We start from the raw sequence: 26,919 nt of genomic DNA on the forward strand, positions 1-26,919 counted from the left end.
TAGCGTTCTCCTGAACCTGTATCTTCTCTATTGCCTCAATATCCTTGCTACAATGAAACTTGTAGAGGACTCCGGTCAGATACTCTCAGGAGTGTCTATGTGCAGAGTATAGTGCACAATTCTAGTCTTAGGCCTGGATTTTCCAGCCCCGTCACAGGCGAGACTTGTGGCAGGACCAGAAAATCCCACCCTTAGTATAAATAGGATGAAGCTATGTTGAGAAAACTGCAAAATAGGTTAATAATGATGGTAGCAAAACTGAGAAATTACAGCTATCTGGAAAGTTTGAAAGATGGAGCCTTTTTCATTAGAGATAAGATTTAGTGAACTTATGAGATACTTATGGAGGTTTTTAAAATTATGAATGGGTTGAACAGGGTAGATATCGACAGAGTGTTTCCAAATAGGAGAATCCAAAATCAGGGGCCATAAATACAAGACAGTTAGAATAAATCCAATAGGGAAATAAAGAGAATTTCTTTACCCAGAGAGTGGTTAGAATGTTAAATGTGCTACCATGGGAAATGGTTGAGGCAAATAGTTTGGATGCTTTCAAAAGACCACATGAATGCACAAGAGAGGAGAAAGGAATAGAAAGATACGCTAAAAGGCTGAGATAAGGTAGATGAAATGAAAGTTGTATGTGGAGTATAAACTTCAGCACAGCCAAATTATCTGTTTCTGTTTTAGCTCAATGATTTTTCATCAGAACTTCTGATGAAAGGTAATAAACTTGAAACACTAACTCTGTTTCTCTTTCCACAGATGCTGATAGACCTCCTGTGCATTTCCAGTATTTTCTGTATGTATTTCAGATTTCTAGCATCCATAGTATTTTTGCTTTGTTAGCCTGTTTCTGCACTATTCTATACAATTCTATAGTTTGCAGCCTAGCCTAAAATTGAGAATAGTTCTCAACTTCACTCTAAGGTTTTGTATTGGTTCACCATCACATCTAGAATTTATATTCCATAGAATTGTTCAAATTTGTAAGCAGTAAAGATTGTTTAGGGCACAAAAGGGGCCCTGCTTTTGTAGATACAGTTGCCAGGTTGCCTTATTATAAATGCCTGGTTGAGCTTCAGGAATGGCTAATGCACTTGGATCTCAGCAAGCAATATTTATATAGCTACAGAAGCGTGAAAATTTTGTTTGATTGACATCTCTACTACCTTCTAATAACTTATTTCTTTGAAGAATTTTTTTCCCACTGCATGCGTGTTTATATACAAGATTTGAGGTCTGAGTGGATAAAAGCTTCTGACACTGATATGACAAATGGCTGTAGTTGATTGATACTTTTGAGGTTGTATGGTGAGAAGTTATTTTCAAAGAAGATTTTCAAAGCACGTTTTTTATTGTGTCAGTTTCAGGATTATTCCAAAGACTTGTTAGACTTGCCAATGATTCCTTACATAGTGGATACTGGGAAAATGGTTATGAAGGATACACGTAAGGGGCATGGGAGAATAAGGGGGGCATGGAGCCTGGGAAGTATGGGGGCATGGGAGTTATGTGAGGGTGAGGTGAGGAAGTGAGGGTTTGAGGACCTGACATCATCAGTTCTGGGCCGACGTCTCCGTAAATGGACGTGGGCATTCCAGCCTGCTGGCCTTGTCATCTGCCCGTCTCCATTGCTACGTCACGCCTGCCTTCAGAGGTCCTAGGCCTGCCTCCATTCCGCACCCGCTATCCCAGAATGAAAATATGGCAGGCAGGGGCCTTTTTAAAGGAGACAGGTCTCTCTACTCGGGAAGATTTCCAACTTGACCTTCCCGCTTCCTCCACAAAAACCTGGCCCATAATCTTTAAAGACAGTTAAAATTTACAATGCAGGCTGATAAGAATTGCCTATAATTGAAAGCATGCATCTTCTGTCAAATAAAAATAATAAACTTTGACATCAAAGTTTCAACTTTCAAAGAATAAGAAGGTTACCATATAGCATAATTGTTTCTCTGGCTTATGTTCATGCCTTAAAATCTGAGATATTGTGCTGCTTCAATTTGTGTCACTTGTGCATCCTTGATTTTCTTTGCTTCACCATTGGTGGTTCTGCCTTTAGTTGCCTAGACCCAGAGCTGTAGAATTCCCTCCCTAACCCTCTCTCCTAAGCTTTTGGTCACCTGTCCTAATATCTCCATACGTGCTTCAGTGTCAATTTTTTTTCCAATAATTTTGTCTGTGAAGCACCTTGGGATGTTTTACTATGTTAAAAGTACCATGTAAATGTAAGTTGTTCTCTTTCTCACTGGAATGAACAGTATATACCACTTAAGCAAAAGGTTTTATTATGATCAAAGATTAATCATACAATGTTGATCTTTAAATTGCTCTACTCATTTCGTATTAAGTCACCAAAATAAGCAGTGATTGTCTTCAGTTTATTATTGAGAAAATTCTGTTCAATTTCTACTCGTCCTCCTGCTCCAGCTAAGGAAGCCACCTGCAACAAGTAAATAAGAAATCATGTAAGCAGAGGATAAATGCAGCATAAAATGAGTTCCAGCACTCAAGTCACATTATAAACTTATTTTAGGGTTTATTTTCAAAGTTAGTTTTCCCTCTGGTGCAGCTGGTTCTTACCCCAAAGAAAGGGAAGCTAAGAAAAAAGAAAAAAAGCCTTCCATTTAATTAGCACTTTTCACAAACATTGGACATCTCAAAGCGCTTTACAGGCAATTACGTTCTTGCGAAGCGGTGTAATTGTTGTAGTGCAGGAAATGCAACAGTCAAGTTGCTCACAACAAACTCCCACAAAAAGCTATATGATAAGGAACAGATAGTCTGATTTTGTTGTATTGATTGAGGGATAAATATTGGCCAGACCACCTGTTCTTCATCAAAATAGTACCATGGGATCTTTTACATCCACCCTAGAAGGCAGACAGCTTAACATCGCATCCAAATTATGGCACCCCCGACAACACAGTACTCTCCCAGTGACCCTCTGCACTGGAGTATCAGCCTTAATTTTTGTGTTCAAGCTCTGGAACGGGACTTAAACCTGGAACCTTGTGGCTCAGAGGTCAGCATGCTATCAACTGAGCCACAGCTGACAAAGAAACTAAAATAAAATTAGTCACAGAAAATTAGAAAATGTAGTCAAATTTTCTCAGGAGACTACATAGCTCGAGTTTTATTTCCAAGTGTTCAATCTATTACCAACTGACGGAATCACTGATATAAAAAATACTATAGATGCTGGAAATATCAAATAAAAACAGAAAATGGTGGAAATGCTCAGCAGTTTTGGCAGTGTCTGTACAGAGAGAAAGAGTCAACTTTTTAGATCAATGACCTTTCATCAGAAGTGGGAAAAGTTAGAAATGTAATAGAGTTTAAGTAGGGCAAATGAGGAACGGTGAAAAAAAGAACACAAGTATATGATGGGGTGGAAGACGGCAGACATCAAATGACAAAGAAGTTGCTGGGGCAGAGCCAAAAGGGAATAGTAATGGGTCAAGTAAAGGAACAAAAGAAAGGTAAGGAAATGAAGTGCAATGTCTAATAAAAAAATAAAATTTTATTTTTGCAATAGGCTGATCTTACTTGCTATAACCCATCATCTAAAAAAAACCCACTAAATGCTAAACTATGTCTTCCTCTGTGCCAGGGAAGAAAAGAGCAAGGAAGCCATGTGATAGAACTGTATGGATTATAAAGCATGAAGAATGCAGTTCAGGAAAACAGCTTTTTCCAGTTTGACACTCTAAGCCTACAGTGATCAAATAAGATGCTTTAAAACACAAAACTGCAATCCACTGTTGCATGAAAATGAAATCTCTCTGCCAGACTTAATATTTTAAATCATCAGCCTAAATGATCTACAATTTTAGGCAACACTGGCTGCATATTATACAAAATGTTGGTACCTCCAGCAGCAGTAGGGAATAGCCATATCTCAAAAACTCGAAGTACCAAGCAGAATTGAGATAAACTTTGAAAATAATTTTCGATAACAAAAGTATCATTTTTTCTTGTCTGATAGATGGTTATATTTAATGACTTGGAACATGACTGCTGATCAAGACTAATCAGATAAAAAACACTGTCTTATCTCAACCCCACCGTCCTGTCAATCCTCCATTCTGCTTATTTTACCCTCTGAGCCCATTCTCTGCTACCCCAGAGTGCTCCAATTTCTGTTCTCTTCACTTTAAAAACTCTTCAGGATCAAATTAGCTGATCACTGCTGCCTCTAAAAATTAAAACTAAGCAACAGAATCACTGTGGATTAGCAAGTCCTGCCAGTCACTGGGCCCACTACACCAACACCCTGCTGTGCTCCCAAATTAGACACTAGCAACATAGTTTTGATCCCACCATAAAGAGATAAGCATCAATAAAGATCCTTCTTATCAGCTCTTTGATCTGACTACGAATCTCAAACTCTGCTGCACTGAAAACTTGCCTTTCTACCTTCATGTCACATGCTGCAGCCCCTTGCATTGGGTTTGGGTTTCCCCCATACGATGCAACCATTCCTAGTCTTTATTATAAATCCTGACCCACTATATTAACATAAACCTACTGGTACCCCTGGTACTATTACTTATACTACTTCTGTATAGTAGGAGGGGAAAAAATATCAAATATCAATATCCAAGTCAGATATCAAGGCCTAAGCTTCCAGTGAAAAAGCATGAAACCATGTAGCCTGTTATGAAACGATGAATTTCCCCTCTGGGTAGTGTTCAATGTGGTCTGATTTGGAGATCAGCAGTCCCATTAGGATGCTTTAATTTTCCATGGAGAAGATGGCAGTATCTACCATGCCCGGTTCAGAGGTGATTGATGGTTGTCCAGTGCTTGAGAGGAAAATCTGATCTTTCTGATTACATTGAAAGATCCTCCATGAGGAATCCACTTCAGTATGTTGCAGCTTTTTTAAGCATTATGTTGTCAGGGCAGAGGGGAGATCGTTGAAGGGGTTTGGCAAAATGGCCTTCACATTCTCTCCCATATCAATCCCTGGGACGTCTTGCTCTTTCCTGGTATGAGGTCTCAATCTCTGCTAGCCTAGGAATTAACCACTAGATAAATGGCATCTCCCTACTCATTTTAAATCTCCACCTCCACCAAGCATTTTATTCACACTCACATTTCTTTGCGCACAGGACTTCACAAAAAGAAAGAGATACCAATTTTAGTAAAACAGCAAAAGCACATGAGGGGGATATGTCCAGGCATAGTGGAAGCAGTTAGGAGAGCATCCAAACTTACAAAGAAAGTGAGTAAAAGGATAAGAGACAGCAAAAGATGAATGTGTGTGAAAGAGAGAATATGGGAGATACTTATAGGAAGATTATTTTCCTGAGTAAACAACACCACAGGAGTGAGATAAAAACAAAAAACTGCGGATGCTGGAAATCCAAAACAAAAACAGGATTACCTGGAAAAACTCAGCAGGTCGGCAGCATCAGCGGAGAAGAAAAGAGTTGAGTGGGGTAGTTAGATTAGATATTGAAGTGATCAGACAAGAGAGAGAGAAATGCTCCAACAGCTTGTCAGCAATAGCTAAATGGGAACAGTTGGGACAGAGAGCATTCCTGAGAATGAAGGAAGAAAAGTATAGACCAGCTGGAATGTTTCACAAAGAAGCTGTTTAGCACCATGGAACCAGAGTACTTAGCATCAAGAAAAACTTGCTCCCTTCCAATCTTTGTTTTGCTGTTTTGTTAACTGCCATTGGTGACACAGGCTTGCTGAAACCACTAAGCAAAAGAATACACTTCAGGGTTTTTTTTTTATCTGCCACTGTCAGTCTTTATACTGTCAAGTTTTGGTAGCATGGTTTTTGTTAAGTAGACGGAGTGGGGTCAGGGTCATGTGGCAGTGTGCACGGCAGAGGGGGAGGTGGCATGAGAGGAGGAACAAATGTGAGGTGTTTTTGGTGGGGAGGGTGCAGGAGGTGGAGAGACACATGTGAGAAATTCCTGTCTGAGCTGTATGCCAGAAACATGAGGTATCCATGTGAGGGGTGCATGGGGGTGGGATAGGGGTGTCTGTGGATGTAGGTGGTTATATGAGTCTTTGGGTGGCCGTGGATGCAAGGACGTGGGGACAACTTGCAGCAACAACACAACCGTATACCAACTAACCATACAATGCTGCAGCTGTGGTTTTACACCGTACCGTGTAAAAAGAGTACTATTCAAGTTGGCTCCAGAGACCAATCCTACCGTACATAATTTAGTTAATAAATGAACACCTCAACTATGTTTTTTTAATTCATCATGCTAATTATTCCTAAACCAATGCCAGCACTAATGTTTAAAACTGTAGCAGTTTCTTAGCTGTAAATCCACCAAATAAAAGAAATGCAAGTGTTTTATGTTTCTCAGTTCTGTATTCACAGGCAAATTGTGGTAAATGATTTTAAAAAAGCAATATGAAAAGCTGAGTTCAACTGCAAAAATGTATCGTTCATTTTGTACCTTGCCTTATAAAATAACTTACTAGATTTACTGCCTATCCTCTGAGGGAAAAAGGTAAAAATAGAGGAAAACAATCAGGGAAACAAATAAATTAACCATCTTCAGCAGTTTGGTAGACAAACAAGAACAAATGTGAACAGTAAATATCTTGTTTTTCATAACCAGTATGTCCCCACAGAGAATTATACGAAGGGGTTAAATTTCTATATTTACTCACATAAGACTTCCTCTTTCCGTTTTGCACGAAAACAAACAGTAACAAAACACAGACATGATCTATAAACACTACATACTTCACTAGAAAGAATCATCCAGTGGAATCATTATTAATGTAACAGAGAGCTTCATAGATGCTAAGCTAACAATCAGCAATGGAGGCTTTCAATGAAGAGGTCATTTTCATTCACGAGGAAGAAGAGCATCCAAAGCTACAATTGTCTGAGTGACTAATTTTAGAGATTAAAAAGAAACAGAAAAAGGCTTATGAGAAAAGATGTGATGTGATATGGGGAGGCGGTAGCATTAAGGTAGGCCCAGAGGCCCAAGGTAATCCTCTGGGGACCTGGGTTCGAATCCCACCACGGGAAAAGATGGAATTTGAAGTCAATAAAAATCTGGAATTAGAAGTCTAATGATGACCATGAAATCATTGTTGGAAAAACCCATTTGGTTCACTAATGTCCTTACCTGGTCTACGTGTGACTCCAGAACCGCAGCAAAACAGTTGACTCTTAAAATTCCTGCTGTATCAGTTGTATCCAACTACTGCAATTCTAAAAGGAATGAAGCCGGATGGACTACTCGGAATTGACCTAGGCACTGGAAATGACAATGGCAAAGTTCTCCTTACTAACATCTGGGGGCCAGTTAGTATAGAAAGATACAGGACAAAAGAGGCCTTTTGGACCATTATTCCTGTGCCAGCTTATTGAAAAAGCTGTCCAATTAGACTTCACTTCCCTGTTCTTACCTTATATTCATGATTAACGCCGCTTGCTGAGCAAAAATAAATTAAAAGAGGCATGTCTTGTACTCATCAGGAAAAATGCAAGAATGCCGAATTTCAAACGACCACAATGATTTTTGTTCAAAACAGGTGCAAGGCTTGAAAGGCCTGAGCTTATTTGAATTATCCAGAAGAATGGAGAGCCTACAGTCTCCGCCTCAGTCAGAATGGACTTGCCAATCAATCAGCACCCCTTTTCTCCTGTAGTATAACTTTTGTGGTCATTCAAAATTTGGCATTCTTGCATTTGTCCTGATGAGTACAAGACGAAAAGCTTCAGTAACATGTCTCTCTTTTCAGCAATATTCAAGTTCTGTAAAAAAAAAAATAAATGAACAAACCTGGTCCAAAAAACTTGTGCAGAACTTGATTAGGGACTAAAAAGGACATGTCCCTCTGCAGGCAGGTGACATGGCTAAAGTACTAAATGAGTGCTTTGCACCTGTCTTCTAAAGAGGGTGCTGCCAATATCAGAGTAAAGGAGGAGGTAGTAGAGAAATTGGCTAAGATAAGAATAAATAATGAGATATTTAGGTGTCTGCCAGCACTCAAAAGGCTCTGGCACAATCTTCCAATCCTCTTTACATTGGGGGAGTGGTGTCAAAGGATTGGTGGAGTGCACATATTACAACCCTGTTCAAAAATGGGAAGAGGGATAAACCCAGCAACTAAATGGCTCATCAACCTGACATTGGTGGGAAGGAAACCTTTAGAGACATTAATCTGGGACAAAATGAACAGACAATTAGAAAAACATGATTAATTAATGAAAACCAGCATGATTCATTAAAGCCAAACTGTGGTTGATCAGCTTGACTGAATTCTTTAATGAAGTAATGGAGATGATTGATGAGGGTAGTGCGGTTGATGTTACGAACATACAAACAAGGAGCAGGAGTAGGCCACTCGGCCCCTCAAGCCTGCTCCGTCATTCAATAAGATCATGGCTGATCTGGTTGTAACATCCCGCCTACTCCCGATAACCTTTCACACCCTTGTTAATCAAGAATCTATCTAGCTCTGCCTTAAAAAATATTCAAAGACTCTGCTTCTCCTGCCTTTTGAAGAAGAGTTCCAAAGGCTCACGCCTCTCAGAAAAAATTCTCCTCATCTGTCTTAAATGAGCGACCCCTTATTTTTAAACCATGACCCCTAGTTCTAGATCCTCCTACAAGACCCACTCTGTCAAGACCCCTCAGAATCTTAAAGGTTTCAATTAACTCCAATGGATACAAGCCTAGCCTGTCCAGCCTTTCCTCATAAGACAACCCACCCATTCCTAGTATTAGTCTCGTAAATCTTCTCTGAACTGCTTCTAACACATTTACATCTTCCCTTTAATAAGGAGACCAATAGTGTACACAGTATTCCTGACGTGGTCTCATAAATGCCCCATACAACTGAAGCATAGCCTCCCTACTTTTGTAATCAATTCCCCTCACAACAAACGATAACATTCTATTAGCTTTCCTAATTACTTTCTGCACCTGCATTCTAGCCATTTGTGATTAATGTGCTAGGACACCCAGATCCCCCTGAATATCAGAGCTTTGCAATCTCTCACCATTTAGATAATATGCTTTATTATTCCTGCCAAAATGGACAACATCACTTGCCCACATTATAGTCCATTTGCCAGATCTTTGCTCACTCTCTTAATCTATGTCACTTTGTAGCCTCCTTACATCCTCTTCACAACTTACTTTCCTACCTCTCTTTGCGTCATCGGCAAATTGAGCAACCATCATCCAAGTCATTTATAGGAATTGTTAAAAGTTGAGGCCCCAGCATTGATCTCTGTGGCACACCATTTGTTACAACTCACCAACCTGAAAAAGATCCATTTATGGCTACCCTCTGTTTCCTGTTAGCTAACCAATCTTCTATCCATGCCAATATGTTACCTCTCTATAACATGAGCGTTTATTTTCCGCAATAACCTTTGATCTGGCACCTTGGAAATCCAAGTGCAGTATATCCATCGGTTCCCCTTTATCCACAACACATCCTTCAAAGAAGTCTAATAAATTGGTTAAACAAGATTTCCCTTTTACAAAACCATGTTGACTCTGCCTGATTGCCTTAAATTTTCCTAAGTACCCTGCTGTAAAATCTTTAATAATAGATTCTAACATTTTCCTTATGATAAATGTTAAGCTAACTGGCCTGTAGTTTCCTGCTTTCTGTCTCCCACCTAACATTTGCTATTTTTCAATTTAATGGAACCTTTCCCAAATCTAGGGAACTTTGGAAAATTAAAACCAATGTATCAACTATCTCACTAGCCACTCTTTCTAGACCTTAGGGTGAAGTCCATCAGGACTTGGGCATTTGTCAGCTTGCAGCTCCAACAATTTGCTCAATACCACTTCTCTGGTGCTTGTAAGTTTCCTGAGTTCCTCCCTCCCTTCCATTTCCTGATGTTGTACATATAGACTGCCAAAAGGCAATTGATAAAGTACCCCATAACAGACTTGTTACCAAAACTGAAGCCAATGGGAATAAAGGTGCTAAGGCTGCATGGACACAAAATTAGCAAAGTGACAGAAAGCAGAGAGTAATGGCTAACTTTTATTTTTCAGACTGGAGAGAAGTATGTAGTGGTGTCCCCTATGGGTCAATGTCAGGACCACTGCTCTTTCTGATATGTAATTATGACCCAGACTTGAGTAAATAGAACATAATATAGAAGTTTCCAGTTGACATGAAACTTTCATAGTTATTAAACAGCGATGAGGATAGTAACAGACTTCAAGAGGACAGAGTGGTAAAACGGGCTGTAACCTGGCAGATGAAATTTAATGTTGGGAAATGTGAAATGGTTAATTTTGGTAGGTGGAATGGGAAGAGGCAATATAAAATAAGTGGCCCAATCTTAAAAATGATGCATTTACACAAGTATTTGAAGGTGGCAGACAAGTTGGGAAGTTTGGTGAAAAGGCATACAGGATCCTTGGCTTCATAAGAGAGGCATAGAGCATAAAAATCAAGGAATATATGCCAAACATTTACAAAAAAGCATTGGTTAGGCTTCAACTGGAGTATTGTACACTATGCTGGGCATCACATCAGGAAGGATGTCAAAGCCTAAGAGAGGGTGCAGGAGAGATTGGTGGGAGTGGTACCAGGGATGAGGGACTTCAGTTACATGGAGAGGGAGAGATCGTTCTCTTTAGGGAAGAGAAGGTTAAGAGATTTTATTAGAGATGTTCAAAATCATAAAGGAGTTTGATAGAGTAAATAAGGATAAACCTTCCAATTGTAGAAGGGTCAGTAACCAGTGGACGCAGATTTAAAACAGAGATAAAAACAAAAAACTGCGGTGCTGGAAATCCAAAACAAAAACAGAATTACCTGGAAAAACTCAGCAGGTCTGACAGCATCGGCGGAGAAGAAAAGGGTTGACGTTTTGAGTTCTCATGACCCTTCAACAGAACACTCATGAGGACTCGAAACGTCAACTCTTCTCTTCTCCGCCGATGCTGCCAGACCTGCTGAGTTTTTCCAGGTAATTCTGTTTTTGTTGCAGATTTAAAACAATTGGCAAAATGCCTAGCGGTGACCAAAGGGAAAAAAGATACGCAGTAAGTTATGACCTGGAATACCTGAAAGGACAACGGAAGGAGATTCAATAGTAACTTTCAAAAAGGACTTGAGCAAGTATTGAAGTGGAAAAATATACAGGGCTTGGGAAAGAGCAGGGGAGTGGGACTAATTGACCAGTTATTTCAAAGAGCCTGTAGAGATATGATGGACTGAATGGCCTCCAGCTCTGCTGTGAGATTCTATGATTCTACGGTTTGAGCAAAACACTCCTTCAACAGCAACTTCCAAACCTGTGACATCTACCACTTTGAAGGACAAATGCAGCAGATGCATGGGAATACCACCAATTGCAAGTTTTCCTCCAAGACACACACCATCCTGACTTAGAACAATATCGCAGTTCCGTCACTGGGTCAAAATCCTGAACTCCCTTCCTAACAGCACTTGTGGGTGCACCTACACCACATGGCCTGCAGCAGTTCACCACAACTTCTCAAGGGAAATTAGAATTGGGCAATAAATTCTGGCCTAGCCAGTGATACAGCCACCCCATGAAGGAATGAGAAGAAACTGAACTGGCCGATTTGAAAGGGGTATGGTTTGTGCCAGAGAATTTTATTAAAAAACAAAACTGCAAATATTATCTCAAACCAGGGATTCTTGACTTTCGGCAACATCAATATTGTGTGCCCTGGAATGGCATTAACAGCCAGTCAAGGATACATCACATTTTCTACATTGTTCTCAAATGTCTGTTGTTATTGTTGAGCGAGGATGCAGCTGCATAAGCAATTTAAAAACTAATACTTGCCTTCAAAAAAATTACTGTGATCTAAATCCTAGATGATAGGTTCATTAGATTTTACTTGTTGAACAAACAGTGACAGAACAATTTCAAAGTTTGAGTAGGTAATTATTAAAAGAAAGTTTCAAATTTGGTCCTGTGTATGTGACTATTAGGATAAAGAAAATATTTACTGATCAACTTAATCAGATCCTGATTAGAATGCACACTTGATGGCAATATTGCAGAAGATCAAAAAAAAATCCAAAAGTTTGCTTCATAAAGAGAAGAAACAGAGGGCTAGATTTTACATGCCCAAACTGGGCATGTAATTTAGCCGCCTGCCATTTTGAAATCATTAATTAACTATTAAGATGGTTAACAAACCAATTATCAGCAATTTTTTATTGCCCACTACAATTTTTGGGCGTCGGGACAAAAAAGTTTGGGAGTCTTTAACATCAGCTTTAACGATGTGGCACAAGGGTGGTAGAAAAGTCCTGCCACTGGGACCATGGTTGAATGTACCAGCAGATTTTAAGAGGCAAGGTGGCAGCATCTGTGTGTATTTTTGATGACATTTTTGGGACCTTCAATGAATAATGAATAAACAAGATAGAGTGGCCCCCTCAGTTTCCATTTCACCTAACTCACCGCTCGTGCCCCTCCCCCCAACAACGACACAGTGAAGGAATGGCGATACACTTCCAAGTCAGGATGGTGTGTGGTTTGGAGGGCAATTTGCAGGTGGTGCTGTTCCTCCTAAGTGGTATAGGTCACTGGTTTGGAAAGTGATATTGAAGGAGGTTTGGTGATTTGCGGTAGTGCATCTTATATATGGTAAGCCCTGCTGCCATTGCACGTCAGTAGTGGAGTGAGTGACTGTTTTAGGTAGTGGATGAAGTGCTGAACAAGGGGGTTTGCATTGTCCTGGATGGTGTCGAGCTTACGTATTGTGGGAGCTGCACTTATCCAGGCAGGTGAAGAGTATTCCATCCTGACTTGTGCCTTGTAGATGGCACAGACAGGCTTTGGGGAATCAGAAGTGTTAGGCATTGCACAATTTCTAGTCTCTTGTAGCCACATTACTTATGTCACTGGTCCAGGTAAGAATCTGGACAATGGATTTTGATGGTGGGAGTTTCATTGATGGCAATGCTGTTGAATGTCAAGGGGAAGTGGTTAGATTCTCTTTTCTTGGAGATGGTTATTTTGTTTGTCCTTGTGTGGTGTGAATGTTACATGCAAGTTATCAACCCAAGCCTGAATTTTGTCCAGGGGTCTTGCTGCATGTGGGCACACTGCATGCTTCAGTATCTGAGGAGGTGCAAATGATACTGAACATATCCCGTGGAGTGAGTCAAATTGGCTGAAGACTAGCATTTGTGATGCTGGGGATCTTAGGAGGAGGCCTAGATAGATCATCCACTTGGCTCTTCTGGCTAAAGACACTAGCAAAAGCTTCAGCCTTATCTTTTGTGCTGAATGGCTGGACTCCACCACCACTGAGGATGGAGATATTTGTGGAGCCTCCTCCGCCAGTTTGTTGCTTAATTGTCCATCAGCATTCACAACTAGATGTGGCAGATTACAGAACTTTGATTTGACCCACTGATTGTGCGATTGCTTAGCTCTGTATATAATATGCTGCTTCTGCTGTCTAGCAAGCAGGCAGTCCTGTGTTGTAGCTTCTCCAGGTTTACACCTCATTTTTCGGTATGCCTTGTGCTGATCCTGGCATGCTCTCCGGCACTCTTCATATAATACAACTTATGTGGAGAGACTGGAGAAGCTGATGCAGTTCTTCTTGAAGCAGACAAGTTTATGGGGACATTTGATTGAGGTTTCAAAATGATGAACAGTTTTGATAGAATAAATAAAGAGAAACTGTTTCTAGTAACAGAAGGGTTAGTAATAAGAGGACACAAATTTAAAAAGGTTGGCAAACAAAACTAATACAGGAAGTTGTTATAATCTGGAATGCACTGCCTGAAAGGGTAATGGAAGCACATTCAAGAGTAAATAGTGAAAGGGAATTGGATAAATAATTGAAGAAAAAATACAGGACTTGGAGAGAGAGCAGGGCAGTGGGATTAACTGGATAACTTTAGCAATTAGGTGATAAAGGAATGATGGGCAAATGGCAGCCTTCTGTGCTGTATCGTTCTATGAAATATGTCAGTGAGCAACATCACAGGAGATCATCATCTGCATGTAAATCCTGTAAATCACTGCAGAATTCAAGTCTACCTATTGTACATTCAGCATATGATATATTGACGAGGAGACAGATATTCTTGAGGGTTGTAAGGAGGTAAGAAGTGGTTGGGGGGGGGAGCCACTTAGCAGATCTAAGTCACCCAATTTGTTTAAGTCCAATTACTGAAGCTAAGGAGACAATTTTCTTATTGATCTTGCTTTCGTACCAAGACCAGAACCCTGTACCATTTATATGAGAAATTTTACAGTTTATTTTCAAAGTGCACTTTCATTACTATAATTGGAAGCCTATTTGCAAGTTTGCAACTTCATATACTAATTATGCCTTACACATACAACAAAGTTTTCTTGGCTTATAATAAATTCTTTTCAATGTAAACATGGATTATTTACATCAAAACATCAAATTTCCTTTCAGAATCATACATTCAGCCTCTTTATTTTTTATAAAACAGACTTAATGCATTGATTAAAGAGGCAGTACAATCTCCATTGCTTTTTTTTTGCCACACCCAGCCAACCCAATGTCATTATATCAGGACCAGACATTTCCTGGCATAAATTTTCATCTTCCTTTAGGCTTCCTGCATAAAATGGGTCTGTCTGTAGCAAGTATACAATGATTTGAAATTTTAATTAAAAATGCATCTGCTCATTGTTTGATCATTCACACGTTCATTCAGTGCTATACAGTAAGTCCTTGCCTAAAGTTAATGTTCCTGAAAAGTACAACTTTAAGTTGAACAATATTAAGTGAATCAGATTTTCCCATTACAACCGATGTAAAAGCTATAGTTACATTCGGTGGGATGTTTCCCTTCAGAAATAGAACATTAAAACATGGTACCCTGTAAGTTGAAATACTGTACATTCTTAAGCTCCGAAAACTTTAAAACATAATAAATTTAAAAATATGAAAAATATACTAACTCTATCTACATACATCCAATAGGCCGACCCTCTCTCTTGCCGATTCCCTGTCCAACTCTCCCACTTGCCGCTTCTTCTCCCGAACCCTTGCTGTGAGTGAGGGCTCAGGAGACGAGTTGGGAGAGCGAGGTGTCCCTGATGGTCTAATGGTTAAGGTTCAGTGCTTTCACAGCTGTGGCTTGGGTTCGATTCCAGGCCAGGGGACAACTCATTCTTCTTCAAAAGGCGGTGGAAGCAGAGTCTTTGAATATTTTTCAGGCAGAGCTAGATAGATTCTTGATAAGCAAAGGGGTGAAAGGTATTTGGGGGTTGGTGGGAATGTGGAATTGAGGTAACAATCAAATCAGCCATGATCTTATTGAATGGTGGAGCAGGCTGAGGGGGCCGAATGGCCTACTCCTGCTCCTAATTTGTATGTTGGTATCCATGTTAGTATGGAGTGAGTGAGGGAGTGCGAGGAGAAACAAGTGGGAAGAGGGGAGGGAAGCGGCGAGCGAGGGAGGGAGGAAAGCCCCGGGTTGTGGGACAGGAGGTTGCCCCAGGGGGTGGGGTAGGGGTAGGAGAATCTGATAAAACTAATCTCATAAACAATCTCTTTGAAATATGAACAGCTTTTGTGGGAAAAAAGTTGGTATGGACATGTTAATATCCAAATGATAGCTTCATGATCTCTTGGAGCTATGTATTTGAGTTCCTTTTGTTTTTGATTTCATTAAAGATCGATTCTTCCCAACTATTTCCATTTGAGAAAACACCTGTCTTTTTTTTGATATGGGTACAAGAAACCAAAATTAATGTTCCTTTGGTCCACCAATGCATGCCTCATTAAAGTACGGCTGATTAAGGGAGAAGGTGCATTAGCTTGGAAAAAATCACTCAAATGTGAAGTATATGTGAATTAAAACATTTGTTATCTAATGGTTAGCTTGGTGCTATTCTCCTTATTGCACAGTTGGATCTTTGAAAGTCAATGTCCTGATGTGTTTATCAGTACTCACTTCAAATAGAAGTATTTAGGAATAAGAAGCTTGAAATTAGCAAAATAAAATCAAAGAATGCGAGAGTGCGCTAATTGCTTGCAATTAATTTTTAAAAGGAGGTGAGACTCATTCCCAATAAGTTAGCTTGTGCCATGTAGTTAGAATTTTCATTTTGGAGTATGGAGATTTATTTATAATAAATTAACAAAAACATCTTATATATAGATTGAAAGTTTTACATACACACACACCCCTTTGGTACTTGTGCTGTCTTATCTATCTAAAGAAAGAAACCCTAAACAAATTCAACACAAATACAGAAGGTAATGTTACTACATAACTGCATCACCTGATAAAGGAGATAGTGATGATGAAAATGGAGCCCCTGAAAACAAAAGGTAGCCACTGAGAAAATCTCAAGAGCTCTCAAAAATAAATTCTGACCCCTGTGAAGTGTTCATTACTTAACAATTAAGAACAGACACACATGCTTCTGAACCTCAACTTCCTGTGTAAAAAAACAGAAGGTTCCTTTATTCTTTTTTCTACACCATAGGGCAATACATCTGGGACTGAGCAACCTTACTGACAGGTTTCTTTTACATAACACTTATTTATAACTAAAATGTCCTTTGACAAAAAAATCATAAACGTTAGGCACAAACATCGCATCTCCTCCCCCTTTAGCCTGGAACAAAACGGTCAAGTGGTTTGCAGATTCGCTTTCGTCTAGAGAGGAGTGTTGGCTTAGGTATCTCAGTTTGTTTGCTTAGAAATGAAAGGTTCTGTTGTTCCACTTGTTTCTGTTCAGGTTCAACAGTTGCAGCTACAAGTACTACAGGTTTGTCAGTTGAATCAAGTCGGGTTTCACCAATTGGAGCAGATGTTTCCCAAAAATCTTCCACGGGAGATCCCTGGAAATTTGGTCCCTTGGATTTGGCTTCTCTAATCTGGTCAGTGTGTCTCTGCCAGATTCCACAGGAAGATTCAACATCATAGGTGAGTGGTCCTTGACACTTGACGCTTCTTCCCAGGAGCCACTTTGGTGTTCCACAGTAATTTCGGACCCAAACAGACTGATCCAGATTAAACTCTTGAGCTGGTTTATTTGTGATATGTGACCTTTTCTGATCAAGTTGCTTTGAACCAATTTTCCTTTCAAATCATGACACAGCAAATCCTTTCTGGTACACAGTCGCCTTCCAAGCATCAGCTCAGCAGGAGATACGCCAGTTGTTGAATGTGGAGTGTTACGATACAGTATCAAAAAGTTCTTCAGCTTCAACTTCCGATCTGTTTGCATCCCCCCCTTCAATATGGCCATTTTGAATGTCTGGGCAAAGTACCCTGCTTCACCATTTGAGGATGGGTGGTAAGGCGAGATGAAAATCTGCTTGATCCTATTGTTTTTTCAGGAATGTTTGAAATTCACATGATATGAACTGTGTGCCATTGTCAGACACAATCTACTCCAGCAATCCAAAAGTATTGAACACATTCCAGAGAGTATCAATGGTCTTTGCTGAAGTAATTGATTTTGTGGGAATAATGAGGCCACTTTGTGCAGGCATCCACCACAATCCGGAACATATGTCCGAGAGGTGGTCTGGCAAAGTCCACATGAAGTCTCTGCCATGTGTGGTCAGGCCAAGCCTACGGATATAATGGTACGGGTGCAGGAGAAGCCTTCATTTCCTGGCATGGAAAGCAATCACTATGTCTTCGATGTCTTTATCCAGGTGTGGCCACCATACATGTAGACAAGCTAATGCTTTCATTTTGACAATCCCCATGTGACTAAGGTGAAGTTCTTCTAACACTCACGCTTTGAATTTCAGGAATAACAACTCTGATTCCCCATAACAAACAACCGTCTTGCAAAGTCAGCTCAAATCTATGCATGTTGTAAGGTTTAAGCTCAGTAGTCACTTCTTGAGGTACACATCAACTCTTCTGTGTGTACAGGTAAACTTTGGAGAGCATTGCATTCCTCTGTAGTTTAAGTCGAATTTGATCTGCTTTCACAGGTAATGTCTATTTAGTTCACATTGAAAGCAGTGACTTCACTTCAGGTTGTAGGGCTGTGATGTAATGGAAGTCTGGAAAGTGTGTCTGCATTTCCACGATTCTCAGTAGAGCGAAATGTAATTTTGTACTGGTAAGCAGATAAGATCAGTGCCCACCTTTGTAGGCGTGCAGCAGCAAGTGTTGGGGTTTGAGACTTTGGGCTAAGCAACCAGGTGAAAGGCTTGTGGTCTGTAATTAATGTGAATTTATGCCCATACAAATATTGGTGGAACTTGTTGACTCCATAGATTCATCCAAGAGCTCCCTTCTCAATTTGGGCATAATTTTGTTCTGCCTTGGACAATGTATGTGAGGAGTATGCAACGGGCCTTTCACTGCCATTAGATAATGTGTGGGAGATGACAGCTCCAACAACATATCCAGATGCACCACAAGCCAGGCTGACAGGTAACTTTTCATTGAAATGTTCCAGAACTTTAGGAGAAGTGAGCTCTTGCTTGAGTTTCTTGAAACTTCCTTACAGGCTTGTGATTAATCCCATTTTGCATTTTTCTTCAGCATATTATTCAGTGGTGCTGCCTTGGTAGCCAAACTGGAAATGAAGTTGCCGTAGTAATTCACAAGTCCCAAAAAGGAACGAAGCTCTTTAACATTTTTGGACTGTGGTGCATTCACCACTGCCTCCGCCTTTCTGGGTGAGGTTGAGAGGCTAGTTTCATCAATCACATGTCCCAGTTACTCTAATGAGGGCTTCAGGAACGAGCATATGGATTTCTTACAGCTGATGCCATATTTTTTCAGTCTACGCAGGGCCTGGCCTAGGTTCTCTAAATGAGTTGGGAGGTTTTTCCCGGTGAGGAGCATGTCACCTTGGAAGCAGATTACATCAGGGAGGCCCTGCAGTACTTTGTCCATGGTCTGCTGGAATAAGGCTGGTGATGACATGATTCCAAATGGTAGTCGTTTGTATTGATACAGACCTCTGTTGTGTGCTGATGGTTGTATACTTTCTGGAGTCTTCACTCAGCTACATTTGCAAAAATGCCTGTGATAGGTCAAGCTTTGTGAATAATTCACGTTCATTCAGAGCAGCGAGTACTGATGCACTTCCAGTAAAGGATTAATGGTGATTTTACAGTCACACATATTTCAATAGACCCATCATCCTTCACCACTGGGACTATTGGAGCTGCCCACTCTGCATAATCAACTTTCTCAATTATCTGAAAGTTTTCAAGTAGTTCTAGTTCCTGCTCAGTTTTCTGTCACATTGAGTAGGGAATGGAACATGGTTTGAAGAACCTTGGAGAAGCTTTGGCCTTCACAGCAAGTTTGGCTTCAATGCCTTTAATAATTTCAAGACCTTCTTTGAAGACAAAAGTGTGCTTGTCTAACAAGGACTGCAACATGGGGTTGCAATGCACTTTATTTTGTTACAGTCCAGCCGAATTTCTTTTAGCCAGTTCCTGCCCATAAGCGATGGATGAACCCCTTTCACAATGACCAGTGGCAACATTGCTATTTGATCTCTATATTTAGCTTGAACTGAGATTTTTCCAAGTATATTCACAGGTTCACCAGTAAAGGTGTTAAGCTGGAGAAGAGTGTTTTCTCCAATGGGCATTTCTTGAACATTTTCTCCTATGTCTTCTCTGAAGCAATTGAAACAGATGCTCCAGTGTCAACCTCCATTTCAACCATTTTACCATTTAAGGCAACGCCAAATTTTAGTCCTTCATCTAGTTTCAGATCAGGCTGAATGCAATACAATTGCTCTTCTGTATTGTCAATGTTAGTTTCGTTTTCTACCTCGATTGGGCTCGCGTTACTTTTGTATTTTATTTCCAAGTAATGCATCTTTTTAAACTGTCTGTTTATTTTCCATCGCAACTTGTCTGTGTGCTCCACGTGATGCCCTTTCCTTGGCGGTACTACTTTACTGTGATCGGTCTTTGATCTACATGCACGCTGTATGTGTCCCTTTTTTCCACAGTAGCGACAAACGTCGGTTTTCCACTTACAGACTTCATGCATCATGCCTTATTCCATTAAGTGATAACATGTTTGGAAGTGAGTATACCCTGACTTCACTATTTCAACTTTGGCATTGTTAGAATGCACTTTCAAATCTCCAGCTGCTTTCTCTGCCATTTCTATGTTTTGCGCAACCTTGAACACTTTCTTCAGTGTCAACTCTTGCTCTGCTAACAATTTACGCTGAATTCTTTTATTTCTTAGTCCACAAACCAAGCAATCATGCAACACTTCTTCCAGATAACCTTTAAAGTCACAATGAGATAAAAACAAAAAACTGCGGATGCTGGAAATCCAAAACAAAAACAGAATTACCTGGAAAAACTTAGCAGGTCTGGCAGCATTGGTGGAGAAGAAAAGAGTTGACGTTTTGAGTCCTCATGACCCTTCAACAGAGCAGTTCTGTTGAAGGGTCATGAGGACTCGAAATGTCAACTCTTTTCTTCTCCACCGATGCTGCCAGACCTGCTGAGTTTTTCCAGGTAATTCTGTTTTTGTTTTAAAGTCACAATGTTCTTCCAATTTTCTCAACTCAGCCAGGAACTGGTAAAATGACTCACTCCCAAGCTGTTCCCTTTGATGAAATTCAAATCTCTCGCAATAATTGGTCTGGGATCGAAGTGCTTTTTCAAAACGTCTTTAAAGCTTTTATCTGCTGGCTTGTCAAGAGCAATGAGATTTCTCAGTAAAGTGAAATTTTTCGATGTCTGTAAGAAACACTCAGGCCTGCTCTTCCTTTTCAATCTCATTTGCAATGAAAAACTGTTCCATTTGCTCGACATAAACTACAAAGTCCATGGTAGCTGGATCAAAAGCCTCTAAAGCTCCTAATAATGATGATCCCATCCTCATTGCCATTTGAATAGTTTTGTCACTTCTTAACAATTAAGAATATACACAGCTATCTACTTCTGAACCGCAACTTCCTGTGCAAAAAAAAGGTTCCTTTATACCTTATTCTACACCAGAGGGCAATACATCTGGGATTTAGCACACCCTTCTGGCAGATTTTTTTCATATAAAACTTGTTTTTAAACTAAAATGTCCTTTTACAAAAATATCATAAACATTTAGCACAAACATCACCCCCTGGTGCATACCAACTTGTAAACTGAAGGTAGACCCAAATCAGTCTCGAGCCAAATCAGATTATTTACAATCTTGGTACACCATTTGAATCCTGAGCTGAGTTTCCAACCAAATATTTGCTCCAGCAAATACAGGTTAATTAAGGAAATCAAGCATGGATTTCCTAAAGGAATATTATGTTTAACTAAGATAAAAGCAAAAAACTGTGGATGCTGGAAATCCAAAACAAAAATAAAAATAAAAATACCTGGAAAAACGCAACAAGTCTGGCAGCAGAGGAACACAGTTAACGTTTCAAGTCCGAATGACTCTTCAACAGAACTAAGTAAAAATAGAAGAGAGGTGAAATATAAACTGTTTTTTTTTGGGGGGGGGGGGGGGAGATGGTGGTGGTGGGAAAAGTAGGGCTGGATAGAGGGCCAGTGATAGAGTGGAGATAGCCAAAAGATGTCATAGACATCAACAAAGAGGTGTTGAAGATGGTGATATTATCAAAGGAATGTGCGAATTAAGGGTAGAAAGCAGGACAGGCAAGGTACAGATAGCCCTAGTGGGGGTGGGGTGAAGGAATCGAAATAGGCTAAAAGGTAGAGATAAAACAATGGATGGAAATACATTTAAAAATAATGGAAATAGGTGGGAAAAGAAAAATCTATATACATTATTGGAAAAAAAGTGGGGGATCGGAAAGGGGGTGGGGATGGAGAAGAAAGTTCATGATCTAAAATTATTGAACTCAATATTCAGTCCAGAAGGCTGTAAAGTGCCTAGTCGGAAGATGAGGTGCTGTTCCTCCAGTTTGTGTTGAGATTCACTGGAGCAATGCAGCAGGCCAAGGACAGACATGTGGGCATGAGAGCAGGGTGGAGTGTTGAAATGGCAAGCGACAGGGAGGTCTGGGTCATGCTTGCAGACAGACCAAAGGTGTTCTGCAAAGTGGTCACCCAATCCGCGTTTGGTCTCTCCAATGTAGAGGAAACTGCATTGGGAGCAACGAATGCTGTAGACTAAATTGAGGGAAGTGCAAGTGAAATGCTGCTTCACTTGAAAGGAGTGTTTGGGCCCTTGGATTGTGAGGAGAGGGGAAGTAAAGGGGCAGGTGTTGCACCTTCTGCGGTTGTATGGGAAGGTGCCTTGGGAGGGGGTTGAGGTGTTAGAGGTGATGGAGGAGTGGACCAGGGTGTCCCGGAGGGAACAATCCCTGTAGAATGCCGCCAGGAGGGGTGAAGGAAAGATGTGTTTGGTGGTGGCATCATGCTGGAGTTGGTGGAAATGGCGGAGGATGATCCTTTGAATGCGGAGGCTGGTGGGGTGATAAGTGAGGACAAGGGGGACCCTATCATGTTTCTGGGAGGGAGAGGAATGTGTGAGGGTGGATGCGCGGGAGATGGGCCAGACACAGTTGAGGGCCCTGTAAACCACCTTGGATGGAAAACCTCGGTTAAGGAAGAAGGAAGACATGTCAGAGGAACTGTTTTTGAAAATGGCATCATCAGAACAGATGCGACGGAGGTGAAGGAACTGAGAGAAGGGGATGGAGTCCTTACAGGAAGTGGGGTTTAACTAACTTGGAGTTTTTGAAGGGGTGCCAGCGAGAGCTGATAAGGGCAATGTTGTTGATGTGGTGTACATGGACTTCCAAAGGCATTTGAAAGTACTATAGAACAGACCCAGGAGCAAAATTATAGCTTGTGGAATAAAAGGGAAAGCAGCAACATGGATACGAAATTGGCTGAGTGCCAGGAAACAGCAAGTAGTTTTTAATAGATGTTTCCCAGACTGGAGGAAGGTTTGTAGTGGAGTTCTCCAGAGGTCAGTGTAGGTACCCTTGCTTTCCCTGATATATATTATTGGCCTAGACCTTGGTGTACAGAACATAATTTCAAAATTTGTGGATGATATGAAACTTGGAGCATTTTAAATTGAGGGGAAGATATTATAGAAGTACAAAAGGATATAGACAAGTTAATGGCATCAGTGGACAGGTTGCAGATGAAATGCAGTGCAGAGAAACATGAAGTGATTCATTTTGATAGGAAGAACATGGAGAATCCAATATGAAATAAAGGGTTACAACTCTCAAAGGGGTACAGGAGCAAAGGGGCTTGGGTGTATATCTGTGTAACCCATGAAGGTGGCAGGACAGGTGAGAGATTGGTTAACAAGGCATACAATATCCTAGGCTTTATCAATAGGGGCATAGAGTACAAGAGCAAGGAGGTTGTATTGAACTTATATAGGACACTAGTTCATCCTCAACTGGAGTATTGTGTCCAGTTCTGGGCGCTGCACTTTAGGAACCATGTGAAGGCACTGCAAAGAGTGCAGAAAAAATTCACGGATTTGGTTCCAGGAATAAGGAACTTCAGTTAAGAAGATAGATTGGAGAAGTTAGGACTGTTTTCCTTGGAGAAAAGGCAGCCACAGAGGAGATTTGATAGAGGTAATCAAAATCATGAGGAGTCTGGACAGAGTAGATATGGAGAAACTGTTCCCACTTGTGAAAGGATCGAGGATGAGGGGGCACAGATTTAAAGTAATTTGCAAAAGAAGCAAACGTGATATGAAGAAAAACTTATTCACGCAGTGAGTGCTTAAGGTCTGGAATGCACTGCCTGAAAGTGTGGTGGAGGCGCAGGTTCAATTGAGGCATTCAAAAGGGAACTAGACTGTTATTTGAAAAGGAACAATGTTTAGGGTTGTGGGGAGAAGGCAGGAGAATGGCAAAGTAAATTGCTCACTCAGAGAGCCGGTACAAACACAATGGGCTGATTGGCATCCTTCTGTGCTGTAAAATTTCTGATCAGTGAAGTGCCTGTGGATATTCTTGTACTTTAAAGCTGCTATATGAATGACTGTTTCTGCAAGTTTATGGAATTTATTACTTGATACTACAGACAGTAAGATATATGCAAACCTCACTGAAAATATTAATATGCTCAAGTCAGATATTGATACAAGATAAACCAAATTAACTTCCCCAACCATCTTGCAAAGGATAGGAGAAATGTTTATGGAGCATTTGCAAGGTCATGGTATTTAGTACACACAAAGGATCTTTCTTTTACAGTGCTCAGGCCATGTCCTCATGTCCAAAATACTGGATAGTAAGACTCCTGATCATAGGCATCCACTCATGAGTGAGACTGTTGATTGCTGAAGCCGAGAAACTATCTCGTGCTGACCAGAAATTTGTAACACTATTTTTTGGATTGGGGCTACCCACTGTGTAAACTGAGGTGGGGAAAAATGGTTCTTTGTAAGCAAAAAAATCATACCTACCAGAAAGTCAGCAATCCATCTGCCTTGAATTTATAATAACGAAGCAGGTTTGGCAAGCAAGAAGAGGGCATGATATTTTATCACAAAGAAGATTTTCATCCAAATATATTAAGCAACATGCAACAATGCTTTTCTCCCCAACTAATAAATGCCACTGTATACTGCACAGTTGTATTCACAAATTATGCACCTTTTATACCAGTCATCTAGATTAATGATTACCAAGGAGATCAGGAGCATTATTACTTAAATGTTCAAATTGGCTCATTAGTTGCAAATGCATTCGAGCAACATTATTCTCACCAGAATCACACTGTTCCAAATGCTGCATTCCAGAAATTAGTTACAAAACCAAAATAAGGCTCTCATCTAGTATTCACATGCAAATTGGGAAAATCACTCCAGAAGACTTTACCAGGTCATCGGAAATCCCCTAAGTTAATACTGCAGTTTCAAGGAAATTAAGCAAAAGAGGGAGACTAAGAATGCTGCTTTATGCAAATCAATCCCTCATGGAACATAACAAATAAAAAGTCTGCTGTTGTTGCAACTAAAAACAACCATGCTCCAACTTATATAAATCACTGTTGAATCTGCTGCGCTCTCTGCAGATCATTCAAATCAAACCCAATTAATCCATACTTCTCTTTACAAACGAGAAATAAACTCAAAATTAATGCCAGGAAGCACAATTGGGTAAAAAAAAATTTGGCACAATACTATTCTGCAATTCAAACCAATAATTACAAATTATGTAAAAAGAAAAGCTGCATGAACATGTTTAAACATATTTCTGATGGAACTTTTACAATTAAAGAATTTCTTAAACGTTTAGTAGTTCAAGCTCTCAGCTTGCTCTGTGAAATAGATTCTCAACCGGAAGCAGATAATTGCTTACTGTATATAAGCACAATAATAGCAGAGGGCTGTGGCTTCCCTTCCAGTGGAAAGAAACATTTCTTTTTCTGATAATATCTGAGGCAAATAGTTATCCTGTACAGTTAGACAATTTAGTGTTAATGTACTTCCAAGATAAAAATACATTAAGCATTTGGCTAGATCCAGGTCTGTAGATAAAAGCTTAAAGTACAAAAGAATGCTGCATGCTATTTACTGAAAAATGTTTTGCAACTAAAATATCAAGGAGCTCCATTGCAGAGCCTGGTTTCAATGCTTTGATGTCAGAAAAATAACCTGTGATCATGACTGTCATTTTCATTATTGGTAAAACAGCACAAAGTTTTCAAAAGTAGGAGTGTGTAATACAAAAAAAAATCAAGAATAAACCAATTTGTGAAACAAAAAGGCAATTCAAGAGGAAACTTCCGTGTTCTGTTATTGATTTCTACATTCAGCATTCGCTGCTGCAGTGATGTCGTAGTGCCAGTACAAGAGCCACTTTGAAAGTATTGTAAACGGACTTTCAGAAAGAACTCAATAAGATTCCACACACGAGACCGTTGGTTCAAATGGAATTGATGGTAATTTATTAACCTGGTTAGTAGATTGGTTAAGCAGTTGAAAAGAGAGTATGGATAACGGGTATTCTCTCGAATTGAAAGGAAGTGACTAGTGGTGCCCCACAAGCATCTATGCTGGGGCATCAACTATTCACAATTTTATTATTGACTTGGATAACAAAATAGAAAGCCAAACATTCAAATCTGCCAATGACTCAAAGATTGGTAATATAGCAAGTAGTACAGGTAGGAACATAAAATGAGTGAGAGATATGGGAGCATGACACCTACTCAGGACCACAATTTTCTGCCATGGTTCTTCATGTGACTGAACAGGCTAATTCTTGACCCAACAGATCTTGGGCACATGGGCAGGATGTCCCATGAGGTAGTGGGATCTGGAGTGCAGGATTTGTAGCGAGTGGGGAAAAGTAAGGAAAATGAATTTCAAAACAGTTAGGCATTAGGCTATTTTGGATCAATAAAGGATAGATTTGAGTAGTTTGCGAATGGTCTGAAGCTAGGAACAGTGGAGGCACAAAGAGATTTAGGGGCCAATGTACATCATGTCATGTCCAGTACAGATTGTATCATATTCCTAACTTTCAAGATATGGATTTCAGTCAATGTGAACTTTCTGAAAATGACTTTAAAAAGTGAATATGGTGCATCAAAGGTGGTTGCCAAAGTCAGGTGATCTGTGATTTCTGCACAGAAAAAAGATCAATGCATGTCTGAACAAGTTTCTGGAAAATACTTAAAAATGTAAATGATTGTGGGTGGTGTACCCTCCCTTAAATAGCATACTGGAGATGAAACAACTTGTGAAATTTACAGCCCCATTGTCTGTGTATTTACCAAAACTCAAAATCAATAGCCGTTAGATGCTGTGTCTGCAAGCTCGACCCTTAATGAAGAGAGGTGTAGAGAAATCAGTTTATCACTAGGTGTGAACAGCCACCATGAAACCCCCATTGCAAAGCAATGGTTCTAACTTTGAATCATTTTATGTGAACAATAAGTATTCATCATGTGGTCACGTGATCGAAACAGACTTCAGATAACGAATCTTATTGACTTCAACAGCCAGGCAGAAATAGATGCATCGTATACATCTTAA

At 40.1% G+C, this 26,919-nt stretch overlaps 1 protein-coding gene across 8 annotated transcripts in view; it reads right to left on the minus strand.

Annotated features, from left to right (window-relative positions):
- Positions 1–2,274: 2,274 nt before the first annotated feature.
- The window catches only part of tgs1 (trimethylguanosine synthase 1), a 77,424-nt gene continuing 52,779 nt past the window's right edge, over positions 2,275–26,919 (minus strand). For all 8 annotated transcript variants that reach the window (XR_005943318.1, XM_041189936.1, XM_041189934.1 and 5 more), the window contains one exon: positions 2,275–2,446. Coding sequence is in view for 7 of the 8 variants with exons in the window: in XM_041189936.1 (XP_041045870.1) it covers positions 2,336–2,446 (111 nt within the window). In the remaining variant the exon portion in view is untranslated. The remainder of the gene's footprint in view (positions 2,447–26,919) is intronic.

The sequence above is a fragment of the Carcharodon carcharias genome, chromosome 6 (assembly GCF_017639515.1).
Source record: "Carcharodon carcharias isolate sCarCar2 chromosome 6, sCarCar2.pri, whole genome shotgun sequence".
Classification (NCBI taxonomy): Eukaryota; Metazoa; Chordata; class Chondrichthyes; order Lamniformes; family Lamnidae; genus Carcharodon; species Carcharodon carcharias.